Source organism: Homalodisca vitripennis, chromosome 7, assembly GCF_021130785.1.
Source record: "Homalodisca vitripennis isolate AUS2020 chromosome 7, UT_GWSS_2.1, whole genome shotgun sequence".
Lineage (NCBI taxonomy): Eukaryota > Metazoa > Arthropoda > Insecta > Hemiptera > Cicadellidae > Homalodisca > Homalodisca vitripennis.
In genome coordinates, this window is record NC_060213.1 from 141,542,005 (window position 1) to 141,568,812 (window position 26,808).

The following is a 26,808-nucleotide window of genomic DNA, read 5'->3' on the forward strand; positions in this document are numbered from 1 at the left end:
GTTTTAACTTTGTTCTTTTGGGGAAGAATTCAAGGCTATTTCACTACAGCCAACTTGTATTGATGAATGTTTAACTTTTTTCTTTTGGGGAAGAATTCAAGGCTATTTCACTTCAGCCAACTTGTATTGATGAGTTACTGTACGTCATGATATAGTTAGGTATTTCATAAAATCATTATCTTAAAAATAAAATACGTAGTGAGTAGGGGCCGTCCCTAAATTACGTAATGTCCCAGGAGAGGAGGGCAAGATTTCAGCAGTTTTATGTACCGTTAATGTTTTTGTTTAAAGGGGGGACAGGTCTGAAAAGATGGATTTTTGCATTACGAAATTTAAGGACGGCCCCTAAAACACCTTGGAGTTGATAAAAAAAAAATCGGTTGTGTGTGACCCAGGCCAGTTCAGCCTTAGATTAAGTGGCTCATTTCCTGAGCAGGAGTGAGCAGGTAATGATAATGCCCTGATGCAACACGACAAGATAAAAACTTCACTCTCGCTTTCAAGGCTTCCCGTCCCGCTCGCCACTCCTAGTCTATCATTTCCTTTATTGCTGTGATTTTGTCGATTACCACAATTGTTACACCACTGCCCACAGTTTATTTGATTTTGCACCATTTTTTCATTTCACTTTCTTTTTACTGAAATTTCAGTAATACAGCATATCAAAATATGTTGCATGTTTTAGTCACTTTTCATATAATTTTAATTTAGTTTTAAATTGTGTACCTGGAACTATTTGACCTTGTAAATCGGAGTTATGAACCAACGTTTTTGCAGAGGGTTTAGGGGCACTTAATTATATACTGCATATGAGCATACTGGTACGCGCGCGCGCGCGCGCACACACACACACACACACACACACACACACACACACACAACACACACAGACAGACAAACAAATAAACGTAAGAATGTAATTGATTACAAAATTTTAAATAAAGCTCTAAATAAAAATAATTTCACTTCCTTTAGGGTACAGTATAATTAATTTCTATTTGCTTTGTTTTATTGCCAGTGTCTTGAAGTTTCAAAAAATGTGAATTGCTCTGGAACACACTATGCAGTAGAATGTATTGTTTTGTGGAAGCATTTGCTAGTAAAAAAGTTGCTGGACATTTTACGTAATGTCTATAATAATTTAGATACACTTTTAATTATTTTTAGTCACAAATATATTTCAGATAACCCTTAATCAGTTCAATATTACAGAATGAAATCTTTTCCAGCTAAAAGTTATCAAAGCTGCATTGACTATGGTCAAAGTCAAATTCAGTAGCTCAATATAATTTAACTTACTACTCATTTAACATGTGGACGTCCACAAATAATTGAAAACATTAGAATTAACTAACATAAAAGGACTATCAGTCTCTGAAAATTGTTAACTGTACCTTTCCAAATACAAATTTTAGATATTTTGAAAAACATTTCTTGCCAAGCTAAATATTTAATGTGTTTTGAAAGCTTACTTAAATGTGATTATTTCTGCTACTAAAGAATTAATGGATTTAACTACCCCGTTGCTCAACAGTTCTTTAAATTAGAGCTTTGTAATTAAAATAATTCTATATTATTTAGGGACAAATTAGTTTCATGCCAGATTTACCTTTATTTCAGGTATCCATCACTACATTTATGATAATTTAATTTAATAACTGAAAAACGATGAAGCTGTAATTTATTTTCATTACTTAAAAAACAATAGTTTTAAATAACGTATTATCGGAGAGGTGAGGAGAAAAAACTTTTACCTTTTCAAGTGGGCAAAGACCCTTGTTGGTTCTCTTTTTATCATTGAGAATGAGGTATAACAGTCATATGGAAGTTGAAGATTAGTAATATGTAATTTTTAAGGACAATTATCACGCAGTAAAACCTATTAATAAGTGTCAAAAAGAGCGGTAAACAAGTGACATTGTAATATTTTAAATGTGTTAATAAAATGGAGTACAATATTATGTGAGATAAAGTTGTCTGGGAGGAGCTCTGGAAAAGTGTTGTGTGACAGATAATAAGTTGCTGACAGAAGCAGAGTTGCAACAGCAGTCTCCACTGGGGTCCAACTCTTGGGGTCAAAGAACCCATCAATTACAGACAATCTCTCGTTAGTTCTTCATGTTGTATTTCGTCATATTCGGACTTGAGTTGGTCGAGAATCAGTTTGTATTTGTCTATAGAAACTGTTTCCTTTTTCCCATCTCTATCTTTCCAATGCAGTTTTTTCAGTTCGTGTCTAGGTGTAAAACATGTAAACTTAAAATAGTGGTTTTCTTTGCCCGAACTTTTTCTCGTATTCAGTGTAATAACAATACCCCCTTTCCTTCTGATTGGCCCAATTCTGTTTCTTAACACGTATTTAGATTTTTAAAGTATTATATTAATAGTAAATTTTTCACAGGAAAATTATTTCTGAATTGAGCATATTGTTTTCACCAGAAACTAGGACTCTTCTAAACATTTAACCACCAAAGTTCCACACCAAATTAAACGTATCCTTGGAAAAGGTTGACGTTTGGGAGTGGCTGAATCTCCATCAGTATCAAATTCCAACGGCAAGCCTAGACCTGAGGGACCACCTTTGTTGTGTCTAGTAGATGCTGGAACAATGTTGTCCTCCTATTCTTATGTGGCTATGGTTGAGGTCGATTACTCAAAAATGTTCCTCCCATTGTTCTAGCAATTTCCAGCCCTCTCTATTTATCTGAATATCCTTTCTTGTTATTGAAGTAATGCTATAGACCTTTTCTTAAGTTCAGGCACTTGGAACTTGTCAGTTTCGTACATATCAGAACAGGTTAATATACTCCATATAAATAGTGCTATTTTAGGTTACGTATTAAAAAACCTTACCAATTATAACCAAATAGAATAGACTAACAAACAGTTAAAAGAAACCGGAATGAAGTGAGTTGTTGTTGAGTGTTTCAAAATCAGCTAAACTTGGCATCAACAATCGTTGATTTACAGCTTTGCCGACAGTCTAATTGGTAGGCTCTGGGATTTATCTCCGAACAGCAGTTTCTTCAAACGATCAGTCAAATCTATAGCTGTTCTGGCTATTTGTATTCCTTGTGCAAGCGTAAAAATGTCCTTCACAACGTTACTTTCTCAGCGTTGATATAAACGTAATTAATTATTTAAATTGATCTTAGGCTGGATTATATCCTAACTGTTTTCCATCTTTTTTTAATGAACTTTATTTAATTGTGTAGAGGATAATATTTTTATACCTTTCTAATAACTTTTGGAATGTCTGGAATTAATAGCTTAATCAATTGATTTGATCAGTTAACTATAGGATATTTTCTGTTGAGCTTATGTTGGTATCATTGGTACCTATTGACTTTCACATCCGTTTTAGATAGCGTGTAGATCACCATTAAGAGTCAGTTAGATACATATTGTAGACCTAAACAATTTCTGTTTGATTACTCTTTATGACTTATATCTTCCAGTCCTCAACAGAGAGTTAGTAATTTTCTTCAAAGCTAAATTACACCAACATTTAATTAATTAGGTGTGCTAATTTGATCTTGGATAATTGTCTTCACTGAGGCTACTTAAATCCTAATGGCTCTTAATGATGATGAGGCTCTCTGATTGGCTTTGTGATGGGATCTATTTCTAATAACATGATGTGCAAACGATTTCAACTAACGGTCAACAGTGACCAGTGTAGTTTCTTTAACGTTTTACACTTTCAACAGATGCCAAGCGGAGGGTTTACGATCAACGAAGTGCGGCACCAAAAGTCTCCGCAACCCGACCCAACAAGCCGTCTTTCAGGAACTATTTCCAATTCGAGACTCCCTTCGCCCGTTTCTTTGGTATCCAAATTCTTCTTGTTTGATATTAACGAGTGCTTTCGGCTTTTGAGGGTGTTTGGTGTACACTAACTCTGCGTTGGCTATTTTTGTGTGATCGTTACTTTGTCGCCTGCGGTACAGTTTCACAAAGTATTACCCTTCATCCCATTACTCGTTGTGTTGTTTTACTGCCCTCCATGACCATTCACTTCCAAACAGCACTAATTCCTGCATCTTTACCTTTTGTTCGTGTATTATAAGGATTATACATTGTGTCACTACTTTACTGAGTGAAGATTACCTAATTTACTTGAGGTTTATTAAATGCTGTTATCCAAATTCACAATTAACGCTTTGGTGATGGTCTTAACACATTACTGCTCCGTATCCGGATGAGTCCTTTCATACATTACACTCACTTGATTTCTGAATTTAGAAGTCAAAAATATTTTTATCAAAGAATCAGATTACGTTGATTCTTTCTCACTTCTAACATGAACTGTTGTGTTATGACCTCACCGACTTACTACTTGTGAATAAAAACATCATGAAACATCAATTTGGCAACGGTTAACGTACATGCTCCACCCGCCTATTATTAAGTTGGAATATAACCAGACGCTGTTATTTTTGGGCTCCAACTAACACGTATTCTCTCTTTATGCTATTCTAATCTGGTTTACTCACACCTCCCGTATGTGTCAGCAATATTTGCTTTGATAATTTACCATCATAATAGTTTATAAATTAAATAATCATACTACAATATTTCTTACGAACAATGTAACAGATATCCTAGTATTTTAGACAATTATTTTTACGACTTACAAAATATTTACATTTCCTTTCCAACACTATTGCTTTACATTATGTTTTAATTTAATATTTTCCTTTTTTATTAGATCAACAAGATTTTCTAAATTGGCAACCATAATTTAAAAATTATATGACACTTACCTTACAAACAAACACACTGAGTAAAAAATATGCTAGGAGTTGTTAAAATTGTTTTAGTTTGTTTTTTGTATTTCTGTTTTTATGTTCATAACTGTGTACATAAGAGTGTTTTTTGTACAAATGTATCCAAGAATATAACACAACTATACTGTCCAACACATACAATGTCATATTTCAAAACTTATGTTGCTTTCTACCATTTAGTTATATTGTTTAGGTCACAAGCTACTTGTAGACTTAAAATTGGTACTTTTTAATTATTTTTTTATCTATTTCAAACACATTAGTTTCTCGACTTTTTTAGTTTTCCTGCTGATACTCAATCAATTTGTTTTAAGTCTGTTTTTGACCTGACTTTAACAGGGTATTTTTGCCATACACTTTATTACAACAACGTAAAGTTTAGATAATTATTTCTTGTGCAATTTCTTTTTGAAATCTCTTATTTGTATGTATATAAATTTAGGGCACATAAAAGTGTGTGAAACTGTTTTGTCCTCTGTCTATTATTTAATTTTGTGTCTGCTTCACCAAGATGCATAACACTGTGGCTTATCACATTGCATTCTATCTTGATTTTTGAAAATTAAACCATTGTTTTTCTAATATTTTAAAATATATTCTATTACAATACACTTTTTATTAAATGTTTTTCAGTAACTGTTGGCCTATCCTGGATATTTAGATTACTTCAAAAAGACAAAATCACACATTTTCATATAATCTTCATATTATGCAAGATGGTATCTTCAAATGTTCTTTTGACAAAAAAAATGTTTGTTTCCCAGCATCAGTACATTGCAGTGTAAGACTGAAAGGGCCAAACAGATTTCACTATTATTGTGTAACGACCACTGACAAACTGAAAGCCACTAAATAGACAAACCGAGACTCCAAAGGTGTTGAGTAGGAGGGACTAAGTGGGTTGTCTGATTGACTGTGTCAGTCCCTGAACAGTGGTGTGTGTGTGTGTGTGGTAAATGTCAAACCATTCATTTCAGCTTGGAAACAGTTATCCCTACTGAAATACATAATCATATTTATATAATAATCATATTCTTTTTAAAGTGATTTAACTGGAAGAAATTTAATGAATTAATACAAATCTTTTTAGTACAATCGTTTAAAAATAGTGTATTTAGTAATTAAAGGTCCTTACGTACATTGTTACATGGCGCAGATCCTAGCTTGATTCAGCCAAATTCGCAAGATGAGGAGCCTTAGAAGGAGCATTGGAATGACTATAGTGGCAGAACAAGTATTTAAGGTTACTAGAAAGAGACAGATAAATCTGGAGAGGATCAAGAGCAAGGAGCAGAAGTGGTATGAGTATATAAAAAAGGTTTAGGAAAAAACTGAGAATGGAATTAAAGATTGAGAGAAAGATATAGAGACAGTTGGTTAATGAGGATAAAGGAAAGTCTAGAGAGGTAGGAAGGGCTGGCTGATGATGCTGGAAGAGGTTTAGAAGATGTTGTTGCAGTAACCTTGGTATCAAATAGACGGTTGATGAGGTTGTAGGAAAGCCCAGAGAGGCAGGAAGGGCTGGCTGATTATGTTGGAAGAGAGAAGGTTTAGAAGATGTTGTTGCAGTAACCTTGGTATCAAATAGACAGTTGGTTGATGAGGTTGTATGAAAGCCTAGAGAGGCAGGAAGGGCTGGCTGATTATGCTGGAAGAGAGAAGGTTTAGAAGATGTTGCAGTAACCTTGGTGTAAAACATTAGTGCCAAGGAATGCCGGAAATTGCTGAGAATGAAAAAGTAACGACATTATTAAATTCAGTAATTAATATTTAGGGTTGACCTCAATGGAGTGATTACTTGTGTAATTAAAGTTCCATTTGAATAGCAATTAAGTTGCTTCTTTATTTTTTCTGTTTTTAGTTCAAAGAAAAACATTCTCTTCACAAAAATATACACATAAATAATGTGGAAGTGGTACACACACTATCCAACTTTGCATGAACCGTACGTAATTAAGTGGTCTAATTCTGTAAGTAAAAGAAGAAGGCGAGAGTTGCAGAACAGGTGGCGAGACAGTCAATATGTTGAATACATTAATAGCAGAATTGTTGGCGTAGGTGTGCACGAAAATAGACGAGGAAGAAACCCGAGCCGTTGAGAGATTGACAGCCGAACAGGTTATGCAGTCGTCTTTGCTCGTGATAGACGCAAACATTAAATTGGCCACGACTCTGTAACAATAATTTATCTTGTATTTTTAGTCAGTTGGCGAACTGCCCCGGTAACCACTGCTGAAGTCCGATGTTAGCCGGAGAAGTCGGTTTGTTTACGTTGCAGTGTCTTCCAATAATTACTGCTCTGATTTATTTACACTGCTTTTTGTCTGTTTCGCCAGTTAATTGTGTGAGGTGGTTTCTGTCTTATTATTTCCTCCTCTGTGTTAAATGTTGTGGTTGCTTCGTCGGTTTGTTTGTTATGCAGGACAGTCATTTCATGTCACATCAAGTGAAAGGTGTTTAGAGCTTCAATTTTGTAACTCAGTGGTTTTTACTTCGTATCTGTGACATTGTATATATAATTAAATTGCTATTATTATAACAACTACATGAAAAATAATGAAGAAGTGTTAATTTTTTCATACAAATTCCAAAAGTAGGTTTTAGTACATTACAGTATGAAATTCAATACTTTATAATAGTCAAGCTTGAATTTTTCACTAGGCACTTGCCCTGGTCTACCAAATTTAAACAGGTGGCATTAAAAAAATTCTTTTCCCATTTACTTGAATTTCATAGATTATTACTAATATGTTAAGAGGAATATGTTGTTAATAAAATAAATTTTTATGATCTAGCAGCATGAATCTTTTCACACCATTATCTTTAAAATGAATAAAAATTATAAATTATCCTATAATTAATCACTTTACAGCACTTCATCATTTATGCTTTGATTTTGCCCTGTCAAACTATCATTTTGAAAGCTCATTAGGAGAGGTCGCTCATCAACTGCTACATAAACATATCGAACATTGCTGCAGCGAGGAACGCTGTAACCACAAGTGCATGCCAGGTTTTTACAAAAAAGCTGCATCCATAGACTACATAGCGAGTATATAGCGGTTATCAGGTGATAAATGAACCAAGCAACGTCGAGCGTGGCTGCTGCTTGGATGTGTGACCGTTGAGAGATGCTAACAGTAAACAGTAAATAATATAAACTAAACATTGTTCATCTAGGTCATTGATCTAAACAACATTGCTTAATATTCCTAATTTAGAAGGAAAGGCTGCCAGTAAGAGTCCAAAAACCAGGACAACATTTTTAGGAATCCACTAATAGACAACCATACAAAAAATGAAACCGATATGTTAATCAAACCATCTCAGCTGGATTTCAAAGAACTAGTAAAAGAAAAACTTGAAAATTTTGAAATTGTTGAAGAACCCAACCTAGACACTTCTCACACTTTGGCCGCAGAATTCGGAAATGCTGTATTGGCAGAAAATGTCACTTTAAAGCAGGAATTGCTTAACAGATGCAAGAATAAATGGGCTGGAATATAAAACTGACATCATAATCAACTACAGCCTCTCATGGAAACCACACATAGATGGGTTGTGCAAGAAGATCAGTGCAGGTGCTTACTCAAGCAAATAACACCCCAGAGGCAACAACAACTCCGCACTTTGCCTTTCTTGAATCCCACCTAAGGTACGACATAGCTACATGGAGAGGAACCACTGCAACAAACCTTGAAAGAGTCGTCACTCAACAAAAGAGAGCTATAATGTCTATATAATGCCTTGCAGGGCTTGAGCAAAGAAAAAGCTGCCGAACAGCATTTGTCGAGCTAAAAATCCTCACAGTAGTGGCACTCTACATACAAGAGGCCATCATCCACACAGTCTCCACACAACTGAGACATAGAGATATCCATCAGTACTACACTAGACGTGCCTCACACTTTGCCCTGCCTCCTCATCACCTCAGCATGTACAGTAAAAAACCATCATACACTGGAGCAAAACTTTTCAACCTGATCCAAGAGGACCTGACGAACATCCCATCCCAGAAGCTGAAGAAACACCTTACGAACTGGCTGCTGAAAAATCCCTTCTACTCATTGGAAAACCCCACTGGATCCAGATGTAACTTAACCCTTTTAACCCCGACGTCCGTACTATACGGACGTTGTAAAAATGGCGTCAACTCCCGACGTCCGTATAGTGCGGACGTGCACTTTTTATTACTTTACTGGCCACCTATTTCACCAAATGCTTTGAAATTTCACAGACTTGTGCACAAAGATATTTTGCATCGAAATATATTAGTTTGTAATGGTTTGACTTCGTATTTTGTCAGTCTGTGACTGAGCAATTGCAGTTCGTCTCGACTGACTGCTCACGCTTGTTGCAGACAGCTGTATATCACGTGGTTGTGAATATTCCGTTTTCTTCACAGTTTTAGGTTAAAGCAGTATAAAGTACGGCAGTTAAAGTTTAGTTTATTATTTGTTTTATTTCAAAATGAGTAAAAGACATCGTTCAAAGTCTCCCGTAAGTGAAAATACACTAATTAGTAACCTAGTTGTAAATGGTGTGGATGTGCACCCAATTGTTTTGGTGACCACAAGCGCTAAAACATTTTGTAGTGATGTAAATATTGTTTTAAAAATTTTTTAAAATTTAGATTATGAACAGTTTTAGTTATTTTGTCAGAAATAACTTTGGTTTTATGCTTATTTTAAGTACTGTGAATTTCAAAGGTCTTGTTACATTGCCTTGACCAGAAATGGCAAAAAGAAAAATTTACACAGCTTTACAAAAATTGATGTTACTCCACTTGTAAATAAGGTAGGCCTATAATTTTTGTTTCCTTTTATTAAGGATTAAATATATCATAAAGTAAATGGGTATTTTTGTGTCAAATATTTTTTTATCTATATGGTTTCCATGATCAAACTTGAAATTTTTTCATTTTTATTTATTTTTTATATATGTATATGCATTTAAAAAAAATTACTTTCAAAATAATAATTTTATTTGTATATTTCTGTAAGCTACATGTATAAAGAAGTAAAACAAAAAAAGAATTACCTAAATATCTTAAAAAATAACTGAGTTATGAATTTTTTACAAAACCCTTACATTTTGTCTGAAAATGGCTTGGGATTTCTGGCACATCACTTGATTTAATGGCCGGAGTTAAAAGGGTTAAAATCAGTAAAATAAACGCCAATACTAAAGACTTGTTCTAAATAACTTGCAATGTAACAATTTGTAACAACGCTAATACTAATCTCTAAGATTTTTACTAAAGATATTGTCTAATATTTAAAAATTTTTGGTATATAGCAGTATCCGTATTTTTGATTAATTAAAAATACTTAATGTATAATGCGTTATTAAAATATCGTCACTATATCTCCTATAAAACTCAAGCTATTGCAATTTGTTTGTTAAACTTGTCAAACCTTGAAAAAAGTGAGTTTGGAGGCACTAAAAATGCCATTAGAAATTAGCGTGCCAGTGGGTTAAGAAAAATTACTTGCAAGCAAAAACTCCATAGAGTTAAGACAATTATTCTAGGTAGAATGACTCATCCTGTGGTATTTTAAGATTGAATTGAGTTTTGGCACAAAGAGAAATGACAATCGTTGTGCGTGCCAGTCATTGTGTTCTGTTGGTTCTATCGCTCCCTGGCCGGCTATCAACTTGTATTAAGCATCAAGGCTCCTAATAACGAGTGTCTTTGCTGTAGGCAGATCTAACAAATTGCCAATGTAGAGTAAGATTACAATTGTTGTTTTATCTTACAACAGCAAGATTTGTTTCTCTCTGATAACAGTAATCAGTGTTTAGAAAAATAGTAGAGATATGTGTGTAACATTTCATACAATATTTGCTTTTAAAGTTTTATTCTATTTTTAGTATTTTAGAGAGTATATAAAGTTGATATTGCATATAGTATTTCTTTTTATAATTTATTGTTGTTTATTGGGGATATCTGTTAACAATAAAGACCAATCTGGTTGATGGTGACAATAAATTAAGAACAAATTACTGCATTAACATTATATTGGATGAGGTTTCTAAAAATGTCTCAAACCATTTTCCGTCTTTGTAAACGCTTCAAAATCTTATTTTCAAAATTTATGTAACAGCTTATTATATCATGTTAAGATTATTAGCCGTGTCGAAGTGACCTATAAATTTGAAATTTTGCATGAGGCTTTATTTATATAAAGGCAACATCGAGGTCGATGTTGGTGCACTTCAGGGGATTTGGCTGAGCTTTAGTGAACATTTTTACATTTGTTGTATAGAGTAACCATGTTAGCAAAGAGTGAGTTGCAGAAATTTAATAAACTGATTATAATAATATGCTATTTAAAAAGGTGACATAAAATACATTTTTGCCTAACTATCAGAATGAGATGAACTATTATAAACTGGAAGTTCTGCAAACAACATCAATGACACATGGTGTGGTGTACTTGTATAGATACAAAGTAACGTAACTGTAACGTGTCTATAGTAAGGTTATCTTCTATAAACAAATCACAACTATTTTTGTTTTAGTATAAGAGCGATCAATTGTGTTCTGAACTAATAACCCTTTATCTTAAGAATGCACAAGTTCCAATGGAATTCAATAATTAAACTCAGTATAAAATAAATATTAATTTTAATGAAATTTTAAAATCAATAATACAGCAACGCCAAGCTATCTTTTTTACTTAGAATTTATTCTCAATTATTTCATTTTTTTTTACCCATCAAAACTACACAAGTCCAGTCTTAAAACTAACAATCAATCAATCATTCAATAATTGTGTCCTTCAAGTTCTCAGTGCTAATGTTTCAACACAAACTCAAAATAAAAATCTTCATTAAACTTCAAAATAAAATAATCTTCTAATATAAAATAAAACAAACAATAAAATAAGACTTCTTCTCAAAATAAAAATCAAACAAATTAAGGTAATATTAATATTTAATTTATGAACAAACACAATGTCCAACCAGTTAAACTCAAAATTGTATCAATTTCGAACTACTTATTTTCTGTAAATTTCCAATTTGCAAATTAATGAATTATCTAGAATTATCCGCTTGGCTTTGAATGTTAAATTTAGGAACTTGTTAAAATATATATAGAATCTCAGAAGATTAAATAAATTTTCTTTTTCAGTAGGTTATTCCTGATTAAACCAAATTGAACAGGAAAATATCATCAAGTAAATTTCTATTTCAATATTAAATTCTAACTTTCACAGTACCTCGCACTTCTCCTGAAGACTTCACCAAGTAACCAAAATGACTATTATAGATTAATTAATTCAAACTTGAAACTTTAAATTTTGAAAAGAAATTTTAATCTTACAACTCAACCTTCTTCCCGAAAAAATCAATACGGCAAGAGTAGGCTATCACTTAACACGACTACACTCTCTGAGCACACAGCAAAGAATCCCCTGAAAACGTGGTTGAAGCCACCGGAAGGATCTAGAAGTCCCTCCCACCATCTAATCAAGCTAACATTGGCCAATCAAAATTGAGCAACACAATGTCTGTGTTGAATGGTACCTATCCAACCCAGACATGTAACCTGTGCTCAATACCTACATACAAAAGGAAGCTTCTAGCATTCCTTGAACCCGAATTGACAAGAAATTCAGCACTGCTGGAAGGCTCACAATCTTACAATTCAACTATTATATAAGTTTACAATTCTCTTAATTAAAAATAAAAAAAATATTCCTACAAATAATTCAATAATATAGGAAGCATCCTATAGTAACATACCAGATGAAGGAGTTACGTTAAAATTTTCTGGTAAAGTGAGATTTGTAAGTGTAGTCTTCGTATGAGGCCGCAGTCAACACCACATTATGCAGACTGTGTAGTCTACAAAATGATTTTTTTGTTCACAAAAAAGAAGAAGCAAGTGTGCAACCAGTATGGAAAGGATTGGCTGAATCAGGACTGAGGCCCAAGCACCATTGTGGTGCGAACTTTGTGTATCCTACATAATGACATTCTGTTGACAGAGAAGAACAGGCGAGTGTATGACCAGTATGGGAATGATGAGCTGAACCAGGACTGAGACTCAAGAGGTCGCACTCATCATTATCATGACCTGTACTTTTAGTGTTGTTTTCCGGGCATTATGTAGACTAAATAATAATGTTCTGTTCACAGAGAAGAAGAGGCGACAGTACGACCAGTGTGGAAAGGATAGGCTGAACCAGAACCGAAGCTCAAGAAGTCACAGTCAACATCATCATCCTTATAGAAGTCTCTTTATTTACAATTTTTATAGATAAATGTATTCAATGTTAAAGTTACAAATTAAATTGAGCATTCTTGATGTTTAAAATAGTTATGTGGCTTATGTAGATTTTTCATAGAACGGACTGGTCACCAGCCATTTGTTCCCTGAGGGAGTTCATTCCTTTCGGCAAACAATCACTTCCTGGATGTAGAGGGCCACAACTATCAAGATGCGAAGATCCTTGAAGCCTTCATGACAGCTGTCCTAGGGGTGTAGACCTTTAAGAGTTCTCACTACTTCTTCTGGATCAGGAAAAGTCTCTGTAGATTAGTGACTTTAGTGCCTCTCCATATAGCAATCCTGTACAGCAAATGAGACTCAAAAAGGGCATAATATGTTGTCTTTACAGTGATTTGAAAAGGTCGTATAAAAGGAATTTGCTGCGTCCATGAAAGAGTTTTGTCAATTGTCGTGCCTATAAAATCTGCCTTGGGTTGCATATCAACTTCTGGAAGAGCTGCAATTTCATCTCGTCTACTACTGAATGCCAATATTTTTCTTGATTATACTGTATTGACTACTAGGTCGTTTGAGTGCCAGTACTGGTACACCATGTATAGTGCTATATGATTGCAGAAGTGAGCAGAATATTAGTATCATTGGCATACAGTAAAATAGAGCAGTAGGTATTTAGGAAATGAGGCTTGTCATCAATAAATAAAATAAACAGAACAGGGCCTAAGATTGATCCTTGTGGAATTCCTGTTCTTACAGGTAATGGTTTAGATATGATATTTTGGTATGTTCCTTTATTTTGATGTCTTATCTCCACAATTTTGGTACGTACCTCCAAATAGCTTTTAATTCATCTGTAAGCAGAACCAATGATACAACTTTTGTAGGATAAGTTTGTGTCCCTGACAATCAAAGGCTTGGCTGAAGTCAGTCATCAAGCCAGTTACAAACTTTCCTGTCTCCAATTGATGGCTAATGAATTCTGTCAGCTCAGCAATTGTAGTTGTTGTGTATCTCCCTTTCACAAACCTGCGCTGGCTATTGGTTAGCAAGTCTTGTTGTTAAAGGTAGTCAGTCCATCAGTCTCTTTTTTACAACTTTTTCTATTACTTAGAAAAAGTAGAAATTCATGAAATTGGTCTATATTTGCTTGGCGTCTGTTAGCAGTTTTTTATGTTTAGAGTATAGTATACTTTTGCAAGTTTTTATGTGGATTGGATTTTTTAAAGAGAAATTTGTGTTTCGAGATTTTTTTATTTAATAGATTGGTCTTTAGTATGATGTTACTGCTTTTAATCATGGTCTTCAAAAATATTTTGAATTTCCAAGTTCTTTTGGTTTTTTTAAATTTGACTTTGTAACTCTGTTGGATCATGGATTCAAATCTTCTGTTGTATTTATCTTCTGCTTCAGTAAGTTTTTCAACCTTAGCTTCACTACTAGCTAACTTGCACAATCCTCCTCACTGAATGAGTCTTGTGAAAGTTCATTTACAAAGTGTCTGTTTTCCAGGGGTGTAATTTAAGTTAGTTATTGAAAGTTTTGTTTCCTAGACTGGATGATGTTGTGGGTGCTAGGACAAGTGACTGGTTAGCACTGTCTTTGGAATATGGATATCATGGGTGATTTTTGTGGAGGGGGGGGTCAGAGCAGTTTCTGTAGGTCCATGTGTTAATCTCAACCTTTGACCATTTCTTTAGGTGTTTGTCTGTAATATTAACACAGCCTGCATGGTACCAGAAGTGATATGGGCCTGTACATTTAATACCAGAATATTTTACTCTTGACACTACAAGCTCTACATGGGTATTTGGGGGCGCTATTAACCTTTCAGAACTCAAATCACGAAAGTTACCTCTAAGTTAATTTCTTAGTTTTTCCAAGAAACCTGCGATCAGCTCTGCTGATCTTCTAGTTACTTCACGAGCCTCTTTCCTAGAATAAGATTTCTCCACTCCCGTTCTATTACGTCGCTTTGTGTTAGCCTGACAGTACTATTTACGCCACCTTGGAGGTAGGTTCCGTGTGCGAGATTTTTGTGACGTGGACCCGGAGTTTTGTTTTTGTGTGTTCAAATTACAAATGCGCAAGTTTGTATAATTTCCTTTGCTTTTTTAAAATTCATTCAGTGATTTATTGGACTTTGTGAAATGAACATTGACGTTGATCGTATAGTAAGGCTATTAGCCAGTGTTGAAAGAGAAGAATTTGGCGTGATTCAACTGGAATTTAGGAGACAGGTTATTTCTATGAAGGAGGGAGACAGCACAAACATTAATGGCGAAAGCTATATGGAGGAGAGTGCAAATGAAGATCGTGGTCAAAATGAAGAAGAGGAAGAAAATGGAGAAACAGACTGAGAATTACAAAGAAATCCCAGCAGGTATTTCAATAAATGAATTTCAAGATTTAGAAAATGTGCCTTTAATTGTCAAACATTGCGAAATTAAGAGACGAACAATTTTGTGCACATAAGTAAGGACAAACAAACACTTTGGGAGATGCAACCCAAGACACAAAATAGAATGAGAGAAAGGAACATTTTAAGAATGCGTGTAGATGGAAGAGTTAAAGAATTCGCTACTGCTTCAGATGTATGAAATCTTTTCTTTTCCGACGAAATGATTGCAGAAATTGTAGATAATACTAATATTTAGATTGACAAAATAAACATTTTTCGAGGAGAAGATTCTAAAAGGCAACAACATCTCAGCTGAGATCGGTTTTTGGGTTTTTTTTTTAAATGGCAAGAGTAATGAGATCGTCATATGAAAATCGAATAGATGTTTATGCAAATTGGCACAGGAATTGAATTTTTCCCTCTTGTCATGGCAAGAAGTAGGTTTCAGTTCTTGCTGAGCACTGAGGTTTGACTACGTAACAAGACAAGAGAGAAAACTGCTGGATAATTTTGGTTGCTATACGAAAAATATTTGAACAATTCATGGACAACTGTGGAAAAAATTATGTTGTCAGGAGTGCTAGAAACCTTTCAGGGGTGATGCAAGTTTCACGTTTGTATGAAAAATAAACCACCCAAATAATTAATAATTTTATTGGAATGTTTTAGCATGTGTCTCAGACATTTTATGCAGCAAAAATGGAAATATATCTGTTCAACATTGATAATTCAGCTAAATGCGTTGTCACACGTTTGATCAAGCCGATTACTGGGTGTGGTCGAAATGTCACAGTCGATAATTGGTTTTACTCTGTTCCCTGGCAGATCACCGGCTTGCTTACCTTAGTTGGCACATTAAGAAAAAACAAGAGATTCCACTCCACGAATGTTCATAGAAAAAAAAGGAAAGAAAGGTTGGACGCTCTACTTCAACGATAAATGCACTTTTGTTAGTTACCGATCGTAAAAACATGATTCTCTCATGATTCAATGCACGACGATGATTCAGTTGACTTGGACACGAACATTCAAGAACCTATGGCAAACCAGAAATCATTCTTTTTTATAATAATTCAGGTAAAGGTGGAGTTAACAAGAATAAAAAAACATGCTCCGTTGCCAGAACAATTAACTGTGGGAGTTTGAGGGTTTTCTACACAATGCTGGATTTTGCAGGTCTAAACACTTTCATAGTTTTTAAAGAAAATCTACAAGATCCATACATGATTTGTACATTATTTAAAGACATCAGGCAGAGAATTGTGCAAGCAGCATGTGCTATCAAGGTTGAACATCAAAAGTATTCCAGCATGGGTGAAAAGAAGAATATGTCAGCTGTTAGTTGTTGAAGTTCCTCAACCGCAGCCTGCGCCTCCTGAAGACGTAATTTCTAGACTTTGCTACTGTTGCGACTGGAAGAAGAACCGCCTGTTGAAGACCAGATGTCAAGAATGTTTTTTTCATGTGTCGAGAACATTCTGTTCCTGCCCATTGCATCAACTCTGCTCTGGGCAATATAGAACTAATGTAGTGGAGTTTAAAGTGAAAAACTACCAGAAAACTGTATTGTTCTAATGTTTTCTATTTACTGTGTATTAAATGTCATATTTAGTTCAAATTATTACCTCTATTTGAAAATTGTTATCAGTTGTTCCGTAAAATCAGGTCTTTTTCAAAATGTAAAACGTTATTATTTGCCAAGAGTAAAATTACGTTCAATTATGTTTATATGTATGTGTAGTTATTCTTATTAGGATAAGATAATTAAAAAGCACATTTCTATGTAATTTTAATAATGCTATATAAATAGTTTGTTTTAGAGCTTTAAATATCTATCCTTTTAATTTTTTATATAAGTATTATATTAATATATTAGTTTGTATAACAACTTATGTAGGAAATAAAGTAATGTTAAAACATTGTTCCTCTAACCTGGAAGTACCTTCCGTGTGCGAGTTCTAGCATTTTAAAACTAGTGTGAGTTTTCGAGAGGTAACAACCTTAGACATTTATGTCAAGTAAATTGTGAAGACCAGAAATAAAATTAAATAAACTTTAAAAAATTTTGTTTGTTACTTTATGTGCAATATTCACAAATCCCATAGTAAAACTTGATCATTGTTTAAAAGTTTGAGTGTTTCTCTATGTAAAAATCTTCGTTCACTTTTTCACAGTGTCAGTTCTTTGTTTAGTTCTGTTTAATTAAAGTTGTAGTTTCTTAATTAAAACATATGTTAATCACTTACAAATGTTCCATGGTAAGATTTATGTGAAAACGTAAGGATAATTTGTTGGGATATTACCACTTAAAACACTACTTTCTTAGGAGACACTTCACTAGTGAATGCAGACAGTCATCCATATGTCACATGGACTTCGAGTGTTGTTTTCCAGATATTTTGCAGCCTACATAATGATATTCTGTCACAGAGAAGAACAGGCGAGTGTACGACCAGTATGGAGAGGATGGGCTGAACCAGGACCGAGGCTCAAGAAGCCTCAGTCGACCATCATGATGCACTTTGAGTGTTGTTTTCCAGATATTTTGCAGCCTACATAATGATATTCTGTCACAGAGAAAAACAGGCGAGTGTACGACCAGTATGGAGAGGATGGGCTGAACCAGGACAGAGGCTCAAGAAGCCTCAGTCGACCATCATGATGCACTTTGAGTGTTGTTTTCCAGATATTTTGCAGCCTACATAATGATATTCTGTCACAGAGAAGAAGAGGAGAGTGTACGACCAGTATGGGAAGGATGGGCTGAACCAGGACCGAGGCTCAAGAGGCCGCAGTCGACACCATCACGACGCAGACTTTGAGTTCGGCTTTGGTTTCCCATTCACCTTCCGAGACCCTGAGGACGTCTTCAGAGAGTTTTTTGGAGGGTCACCATTCCAAGAGCTGTTTGGAGGTGAGGAACATTTACAATCTCTCTCCACATCTGTTTGTGACAAAGGCTGTCTGAAAAGTAATCTCCGTTTTTCAATAACTATTGAAATATTGGGAGTATCTTTACCAAGTAGTATGCATTATTGTGAGGCTTAGCTCAGCTCACAATTGAAATTTCCAAGTGCTAAAATTTGATATCTTGATTGTGATTACTTCTTATTTTATGGGATAAAATCTAAAAGGCTGCAAAATAGTCAGTGGGTCAATCTAACAAAACCAGTTTTTGTTTGAAGATTTATAGTAGTAATTTCTTAACACATTCACAACTACATTTACTCAATTGGGTACACGCTGAGATTTCATATATAGCGTCTTGTGTACCCAATAGGGTACACATTGCTATGCGTTCTTATTGTTTGTCTGTCTCATTGGTATGTTAAAGACGATCCCGTACTTAAAGAAAAACCTGAGACTATCATATAGGCCAGTAGGGTCACAATTGCTTAATTTTTAGGTACGCCTTGAGATACAATGAGAAATATATAAAAAAACATATTGAAATATTTTTTGTGCAAAATTATGAAGCCTACATACTTTTCACATTATACTTTGACGTTTATCATAAAAAATGTTACGGTTTTTGGCTATTATTATTGAAAAATTTGATGGCTTCAGAAATTAGCCATCATCGTGAAAGTGTAAAGGCAATGGTGCCTTTAAGAATGGATGATATTGCCTAAAAACAGCGGGAGTTTGTTGGTAATAGAGGAAAACCAGGCAGTAGTTGATTCAAACCTGATAACTAATGTTATTAGGTACTAGCAACACCTTGTATACCTACTATGTTTAAACCAGGAACTGTAAATAATGAATGGCCATAACACAGTTTTGTCAGCCACATCTAAGGCAATACAGTTATGTTACTTTACACAGATTAGTACAACACTGCATTGTTTCCTGCCTCGCCTAACTTAAATATAATCAGGCAATTAGTGAGTTTAATTTATTTTCACTAGTTTATTGTACTTGGACTGCATCTTGTAATCTCTGCAATAAAGAATACCAGAGAAGAAGTAATGAACATTTAAAAAGATTGGAAATTATGGAGCATGAAGATCAGGCAAATGATGATGACATAGATGTATAATATGGTGTAAAGTAGGAAAATGTAATACTTGAACATGAAGATTCACTGATAAAGAAGGGAACAGCAAAATACTGGGTGGATATAGTATGCCGATCTATTTTCTTTTAGAATATGGGTTGATGATAAAATTGGATGAACAGAAAAAGTTTACTTTTTCACATGTAATATCTGTCTAAAATGATGATCTTGAAATTAAAGCATCAATGTTTACAAAAAATACAAATAAAATTTAAATAAATTATTTTATAATCTCATTAAGATTTTATTGATTAGTTTCACTTCTTCTAAGTACATTTGTTATAAAATACTTTTTTACAAAACGTTAACTAACTTTATTGTATACTTTCATGAGGCTGTTATGTGCACCTCTTATTAGTAGGATGGAACTGGGTGATTGGAATGAATAATAAAATAATTATTAATACAAAAAGGTTGAAAATTTATACCATTCTTTATAGGCACAAATTATACTATCTAGAAGCCACCAAACTTTAGCTACCTAGTTCTGACCTTTACTTATCTTGTTTACAGTGGTTGTATTAACTACTTAACAATGAAAAATGGTGTCTAAATATGTGTGGGAATGCTCTACATGAAAGCTGTATAATTATGAAGTTAAACTGGATTATCTTAATGCTTTTGTAATCAGTTGAAGGTTATTTTACGGACAGCCCTTGTACGTTGTGAAGACTTTTGAGTTTATTAAACGAGCATTTTGAAATTTAGTGTATTGAGCTTTGTCGATAGTTTGAAGTGTAATCTAGCATTAATTTAACCTATAAGATTGAACCATCTGTCACTAATATTTCCAGGTCTACCAGATGATGGAATGCCTGGTGAGAAATGGTGTAGTTTTGTCTTTATGTAGTTTTCTATTTCTTAACTTTCTATTTTCTTAATTGTTGGTTTATAACTGTTTTTCAATGAAGATTTTTTAATAAAAAGATAGGGACTTGAAGTTTCTTCTTCTTCTATGGGGCGGTCTATTGCCATACACTTAAGCCTTAAGGGCCTTTTGTGCACCCCTTGATTTGAAGTTTACTGTAGATTTTGTTTATATTGAAAATGTGACTCAAAATCACATGGTTTGGTCCACTTTTTTGTTTAAAGATATTTTTAATGTAGTTTGATTTTTAAAATTATAGTCGTTAAAAATTGTGTTAAAATATTTACTGCCTATCTGGAATTTATAATTTTAATAAAATTAGTTCATTGTTTTGAGTTTCAAAATATAAAATTGAGAAAATCCAGTAATTTACATCAATAAGTTATAAAATGTTGAAATTTATTGAAATCATTTGATTTACAAGTACTGACCTTTTTTAATTTCTAGTAAAAAAACAGCTTTTTATTTTAGACTTTTATAACAACTTTTTCTATTCTGTGTAAGGCGAAGAGCTAATTCATTATTTGTTCAGTGAGCCTGGCCATTGTCATAAATACAATTTCAAAACTACAGCTGTTATCTCTCCTTGCCCCAATTATTTTAGTCTGTCTGACAGATGTAAACATACGGAATGTTTTGCTCATGTAACTGTTACATATGCCAGTCTCCTAATCAGATGACTCATCGTTTCCACTCTGAACCAATCGGTTTCACAGCCATCTGTTCCCCCCCCCCTCGCCACCCATTTGTTAATTAAAACCAAGCACGTTGCAGATAACTTTAACGTTTCCAAAGTAGTGTATAGTGCTAAATCTTTGCGTGTACGGTACAAAGATTCCTCATTGAAATTAGACAGTAAAAGTAGTTCAAGGGTGTCCCAGATAAGATAAATTTTACTCATGGTCAGGCTTTTAATGAAGGTTTACACGTCAGTTGTGATTATTCTTTGCCTTTTATAAGTAAATCATTATTCCTTAGTGGACCGGTGGCTAGAAATACTAAGGCATTTTAGAATATTTTTGTTTTTAAACTGTGTAATTGTTAAAACAATAATCACTTATTCATTTTGAAATCACTAAAGAAACTTCAAATACAGATTGTTAACAGATTCAAAAGTTGTGAAATCTGTTCTATATTTCTAAAATAGTTAATTGATTTTTGCACAGCAGTAGTAGATATCTAAAACTATTATTTTATATACAGATTTGGTATCAATCGAAAGCTCATGCACTGTAGATCTACATTTTTAGACTGCTCCACTTGCTTCCCAAGTCTCAATATTAATCTGATTTAGTTTGGTTTAAAACAGCTGATTACTAAAACACATATGTTACTTACTCAGTAAAGTTATTCTCAATCAACTAACCAACTTAGTATCAACTTAAATTCTGAACTTTAAACGTTTAGAAACCACTCATGTGCTTACGATTGATTATTTACATATTGTAAACTTATAACATTCCAAGATGGTAAGACATTAAAATCTGTGAACGTTTGAAAACAATACTTGAAGATGACAGCTATTAAATACTGCTGTAAAAAATACCATGTATAAGTAGAAAGTGGCTTTCAAAATTATTAATACTGTATGCCCATCTTGAAATATCCATAGAACAGGAAAATATGAAATTTACTTTTGTTTGACTGTTCAGGAAGGGATATTGTATTTAGGTACATCGCGAGAAAATATGTTTAATTGGAGGAAATGTATTAATCTTTAATTGTAACGCTTATAACATTACACTATATAAATTAGTACACATCCAAATGCTTTTGCTATAATGCAAAGTACATACTTTTTGAGTATTTAATTACATATGTCTTTAAAATGAGACAGTCCCCTTAACTCTTTGATCAGAAATCAGGACATTTAATCTTATGGAGCTAAAAACATGTTGGTCACCAGTATTTAGGTGGTCCAAGCTCTTTTTATGACTTCTCTGCCTGCTTCTAGATGCTTTTGATGAGAAGAATCTGAGTAAAATAAGAATGTCGGGTTTGCAGGCCTAGGATAAGTGACTTGTACACTTTATAATTAATTGCACAAATAAGATGTTATTAATGAGATTAAACTTGTATAGATTACATAAAAGCACTTGCTCTTATATATTTCGCTAGTAGTGGAGTATTACAATAATTTGTAAAGAATTTTCATTCATAAAAAATGTTGACTATTGTCAATTTTTTATTACCACAATAAAAATGAGTTTAACATCTAAAAGAAGTATTATTCAGTGAGAAAGGATTTGTCCTCACTAAAGCCATCATTGTTGTTTTGTGGAATTGTGTGCTAATAGTGTTTTCTGTCCGCAGGGTCCCGGCAGCGACACTCTCACCCATCTGGTAACGCACTCAGCTCCCAGCTCTTCAGCCCGTTCGGCTTCGGGCTAGGTCTGGGATTTGAGGATATGTTTGGGGCTGGCCATGGAGGTACGTAGACCTGTTCTCTTGTGTTGATTCCTTGATTAAAATTGGTTGGTTCAAAATGTTTCTTAGAAATAGCAGATTATGTATATAATAATAATCAAAATGGGGGAATTTGTTTGGACCACCTCATTCATGGCCAATGATCTCCCAAAATTTCCTTTGCCTCACACCTCCCTTTTGATTTCATTAGCCTCATACTCCCCATGTAACTTAATAATCATTTGAATGAGAGATATTTGTTTGGATCACCTCACTTATGTTCAATAATCTCCCAAAATCTCTTTTGTCTCACAGCTTCCTTTTGACTTCCCTCATTCTCTTGTTTTCCTTAGAATTCGAATCACTTGTGTTTTTGTTCACTCATATTATCGCTATTTTATTTATGGTTGCATAGCTTCTTGATCTTTTAATTCTTGAATCTCCCCAGCTAGAGCATACCTCATGCTGATCCTGATCTCTAAATTCCTCCATTATTTCACTGTGAACTTCTTTGCCTCCTCCACCCACCCATCATCTTCAAATCTCCAAGATCTCTCGCTTCCCTTAATCTAGGGCTCTCCAGATTTTAGATCTTCCACCGTAAGGAACTCCTCCATATCTAGATCATCTGTGTTCAAGTTCCCCCCTGGATCACCTAAATCTTAATTTTTTATGTTTACATGCTGCTAGCCATATAACTTGAACTTGAGATCTGAAAATCTCAAATTAGTAGTTCTCTAGGCATATTGGCACCTTATTTATTGAATGAGGTCACAGAGCTAGTAGTATTAGAAGATTTTATTTTGTAATTATTCTAGGTCTTCTGTAAGAATATGTTTATTGTCAAAAAGCTTACAAAATCATCAAGACAATTTATGTATAAGACAAATATAAGAACCAGCAAAAGTCTAGATAGACAAATTTTTTAGCCAAATCACGGATGTTTCCAAAACAGTTTTACCAAAGTAAATATTATTTTAAATAAATATAACTAGTAAAATAGGCCTCTAAATGAATACATATTGTTGTTTATGTAAGAATAACCACTGCTCTGAAATCCAATAATTTGTTTCAGTAATAACATGACAGTTAAGTAAAGTAGTAATTGCATTGTTCTAAAGATTTTTAGGAATACACGATTTTTAGTAAATTTTTTATATATTAACCCTACATCGGGCGCTAAACGGAGTTTTCCTCCATGTACTTTTTATTATTAAAAATAGTACTACTTTTGTGATGTTAGCAGTAGTTTCCTGCAGTATACTTCACGAGCATCTTTCGGGGAAGCGAAACAATTGCCTCCCGCTTATCTTTGTCAAAATCTGTCAGTATGAGGTCTACTTCCGTGCGAGACTGGACGATTCATCCGTGAGCGCCCGATGGTGTGTTTGTAGTTCTTGGACGAAATCTCCGTGAGCGCCTTATTATGTATAGTTTTTATGGAGTAATAATCCGTGTGCGCCTAAATGTGTGACCTGTGATGGTTTCTTTTTAAGTTTTACAATATATTTTATTTGAATTTTGTGAAATGGAGAATGAAGATGAGAGACTTGTCAGTACAGTACCAGTGTGCTAGGGAACATTTCAGTACTGTTTATGGAGTGAACATTGTCGTTATAAGAACCAGAAGGAAAATGTTTTGCAACTTTGGGTAGTATGTAAAAAAATGTTTAGTAAAGAATAAATTTAGATTTCAGAATAATAATTGAAATTACAATTGTATAATATCTCAAGAATTGAATTATGTTATTTTTGTAAGAAGTTAAAAACTAAGTTAATTTCCATATATTAATACAGCAGGTTAAACATTTTTAAAATTAATTGCATTATTCCTTAAAATAAATCATGTTGTTACTATATAATTAAATTTTTTAAATTTTGAATTTCTTGTTTGGAAAATTTATTACATAAGAGAGTAATTTTTATTTAATTTCTAAAAATGAATATATTACATTGTAATTAAATCAGTATGATTATTTAAACAAATAAAAACAGTTTAAACGACTATGATATCCATTATTCGCTAACCTGGAGGAAACCTCCGTGAGCGCCTGATGGTGTTTCTAATTTTAAGCGCCTGATGGAGGGTTAAGAGAGAAGATACAATCAAAATGTAATATAAACCTTCTATTTCACAAGTTAACGTATGTTGAATTTAATTTTGTCAGTTGATCACATTATTCTGCATATTTCAAACAGATCTGTTATCAGTAAATTTAGTTCACATAAATAGAAAAAAGACACAAAATATCAAATTTTGGAGGATGTGTTTCTTACTTAAGGTTATGTTAATTATATTACAGGTCTCCCAGATGATCCATTTTTAGGTGAGCTAATAGTAAATGATTTGTCTGAATTATAATCTGGTAGGCTGGTAGTAATTAGAAATAGATTTTAATTTAAATTCAAACTCACTGGCACTCCCAAGTTTTTAGATACACAATAATAGAAACACGCATTTTGTTTTTGTTTAACTGCTTTGTATAGACTGCTTTAATTTAATTTTAAAACAGAAATTGTATGCATCGGTTTTGTTGTGGTTAAGTTGCTATCGTAAAAGTATAGGCTAAATTAATTTTGATGGAGTTTGTTGAAGTCGTTACTGTTATCCAACAAGTAGTTAAACAGCTTGACGTTATGTAGCTTTAAACTAAAAATTAAGTATAGTTCATAAATTTAAATAAAATTATAAATACTGATAAAAAATATTGAGAAATTTTTCTGTTATAATCTGCATTTAATATGAAGAAAATAAATTATCATAAAGGAATCAGTGTATTAATATTTTCCATAACAAATGATTTACTGAGTGTATTTCCAGAAGATTAATGACAGCTTTTAATTGATTCCATTTATTTATATTTTGATCATGAATAATGTGTTTTTGTTTTCGTTGGCAAGAGTCACTAAGTACTTGTTATAAATTATTTAATCAGAAACTTCTCTCTAGCTTGATAATCTGATTATACATCCGAATCCGATTTTTTTGCGTTTTGTAATTATGTCCCATTCAATATATTTGTAGGAAAGGTTAAAGTTCTCTGCAGGTTGTTAGTATTTGTTTAAAAACTGTAAGAAATAATACTTTTTGATAAATATTTATTGCTTAGTATCTGATTAAATTAATATATTTACTGGCAATGACTATACATTAGGATATAGGATGGATAATGTCATATAATGTCCTTCTTAGAAAAACAACCCCAATAAATTATAGGTAAACAAATTAATATAATTCTTCTAAAACAGATTCAAAGGTTGAGAACTGGTCTAAGTTACTCTGAAATATATAAATAACGTAACTCTAACATCGGATGATTGTGTTCAGGTTCGACCCAGTTCACATCCTTCTCTACGTCGTTTGGCTCCGGCTCCAGCAACCCCGCCGTCAAACGGACCTCCACTACCACTAAGTTCATAAACGGAAAGAAAATCACAACTAAAAAGTAAGTTTAGACATTTATATTTTATACTTTTACTGTAACACTAATGTTTGGACCGCTTTGACAAATTTGTATTCTGATAGTTTTAAGTACAGGAAAGTGGTTTCTGTTCGGTTTGTACGAGTTTTTAAATGTTTTTGTTGTTCTTCGATGCTTGTAAAAAATTAACTCTACATTCAAAATCAGCCTAAGTTGAAGAAGACCATAATAAGTTAAGTGTACTGTGACATTCACTTCAGAGTTCCTGGTTTGTGTATTTGCTGTGCTGATTAAATTAGCACAATATAACAAGAAAAAACCCCAATGACACAAATAGTACTAAGGAACAGAACGTGCTAAATGAGTCCATTTATATAATATTTACATATGCTGTGGAATGTCCTCATGTAAGGGTAGCCACTGCTACTGCTATTTGGAACCCAATCATGTTGCAATTAACATTTTCACTCACAGTGCTTTCACAGCTTGGGTTTAGGTTGACAAATATAACGTATAGCCTGCAGTTGTTTACATATCTAAAATTGCAGAGTTTTTACATTAAAACGAAATATTTTCATGTCTAATGATTTATTTTAAGGGGAATTGGTCACATTTTTGCCCCCATGTT

At 33.5% G+C, this 26,808-nt stretch overlaps 1 protein-coding gene across 6 annotated transcripts in view; it reads left to right on the forward strand.

Annotated features, from left to right (window-relative positions):
• LOC124366437 (dnaJ homolog subfamily B member 6-A) overlaps positions 1 to 26,808 on the forward strand; it is a 196,806-nt gene that overhangs the window by 168,219 nt on the left and 1,779 nt on the right. For 4 of the 6 annotated variants that reach the window (XM_046822992.1, XM_046822990.1, XM_046822989.1 and 1 more), the window contains exons 4-8: positions 3,711 to 3,830; positions 18,150 to 18,341; positions 22,666 to 22,782; positions 25,062 to 25,085; positions 26,087 to 26,204. In XM_046822992.1, coding sequence (XP_046678948.1) covers positions 3,711 to 3,830; positions 18,150 to 18,341; positions 22,666 to 22,782; positions 25,062 to 25,085; positions 26,087 to 26,204 — 571 coding nt within the window. The remainder of the gene's footprint in view (positions 1 to 3,710; positions 3,831 to 18,149; positions 18,342 to 22,665; positions 22,783 to 25,061; positions 25,086 to 26,086; positions 26,205 to 26,808) is intronic. The other 2 variants (XM_046822993.1, XM_046822994.1) reach the window with 2 other exon arrangements.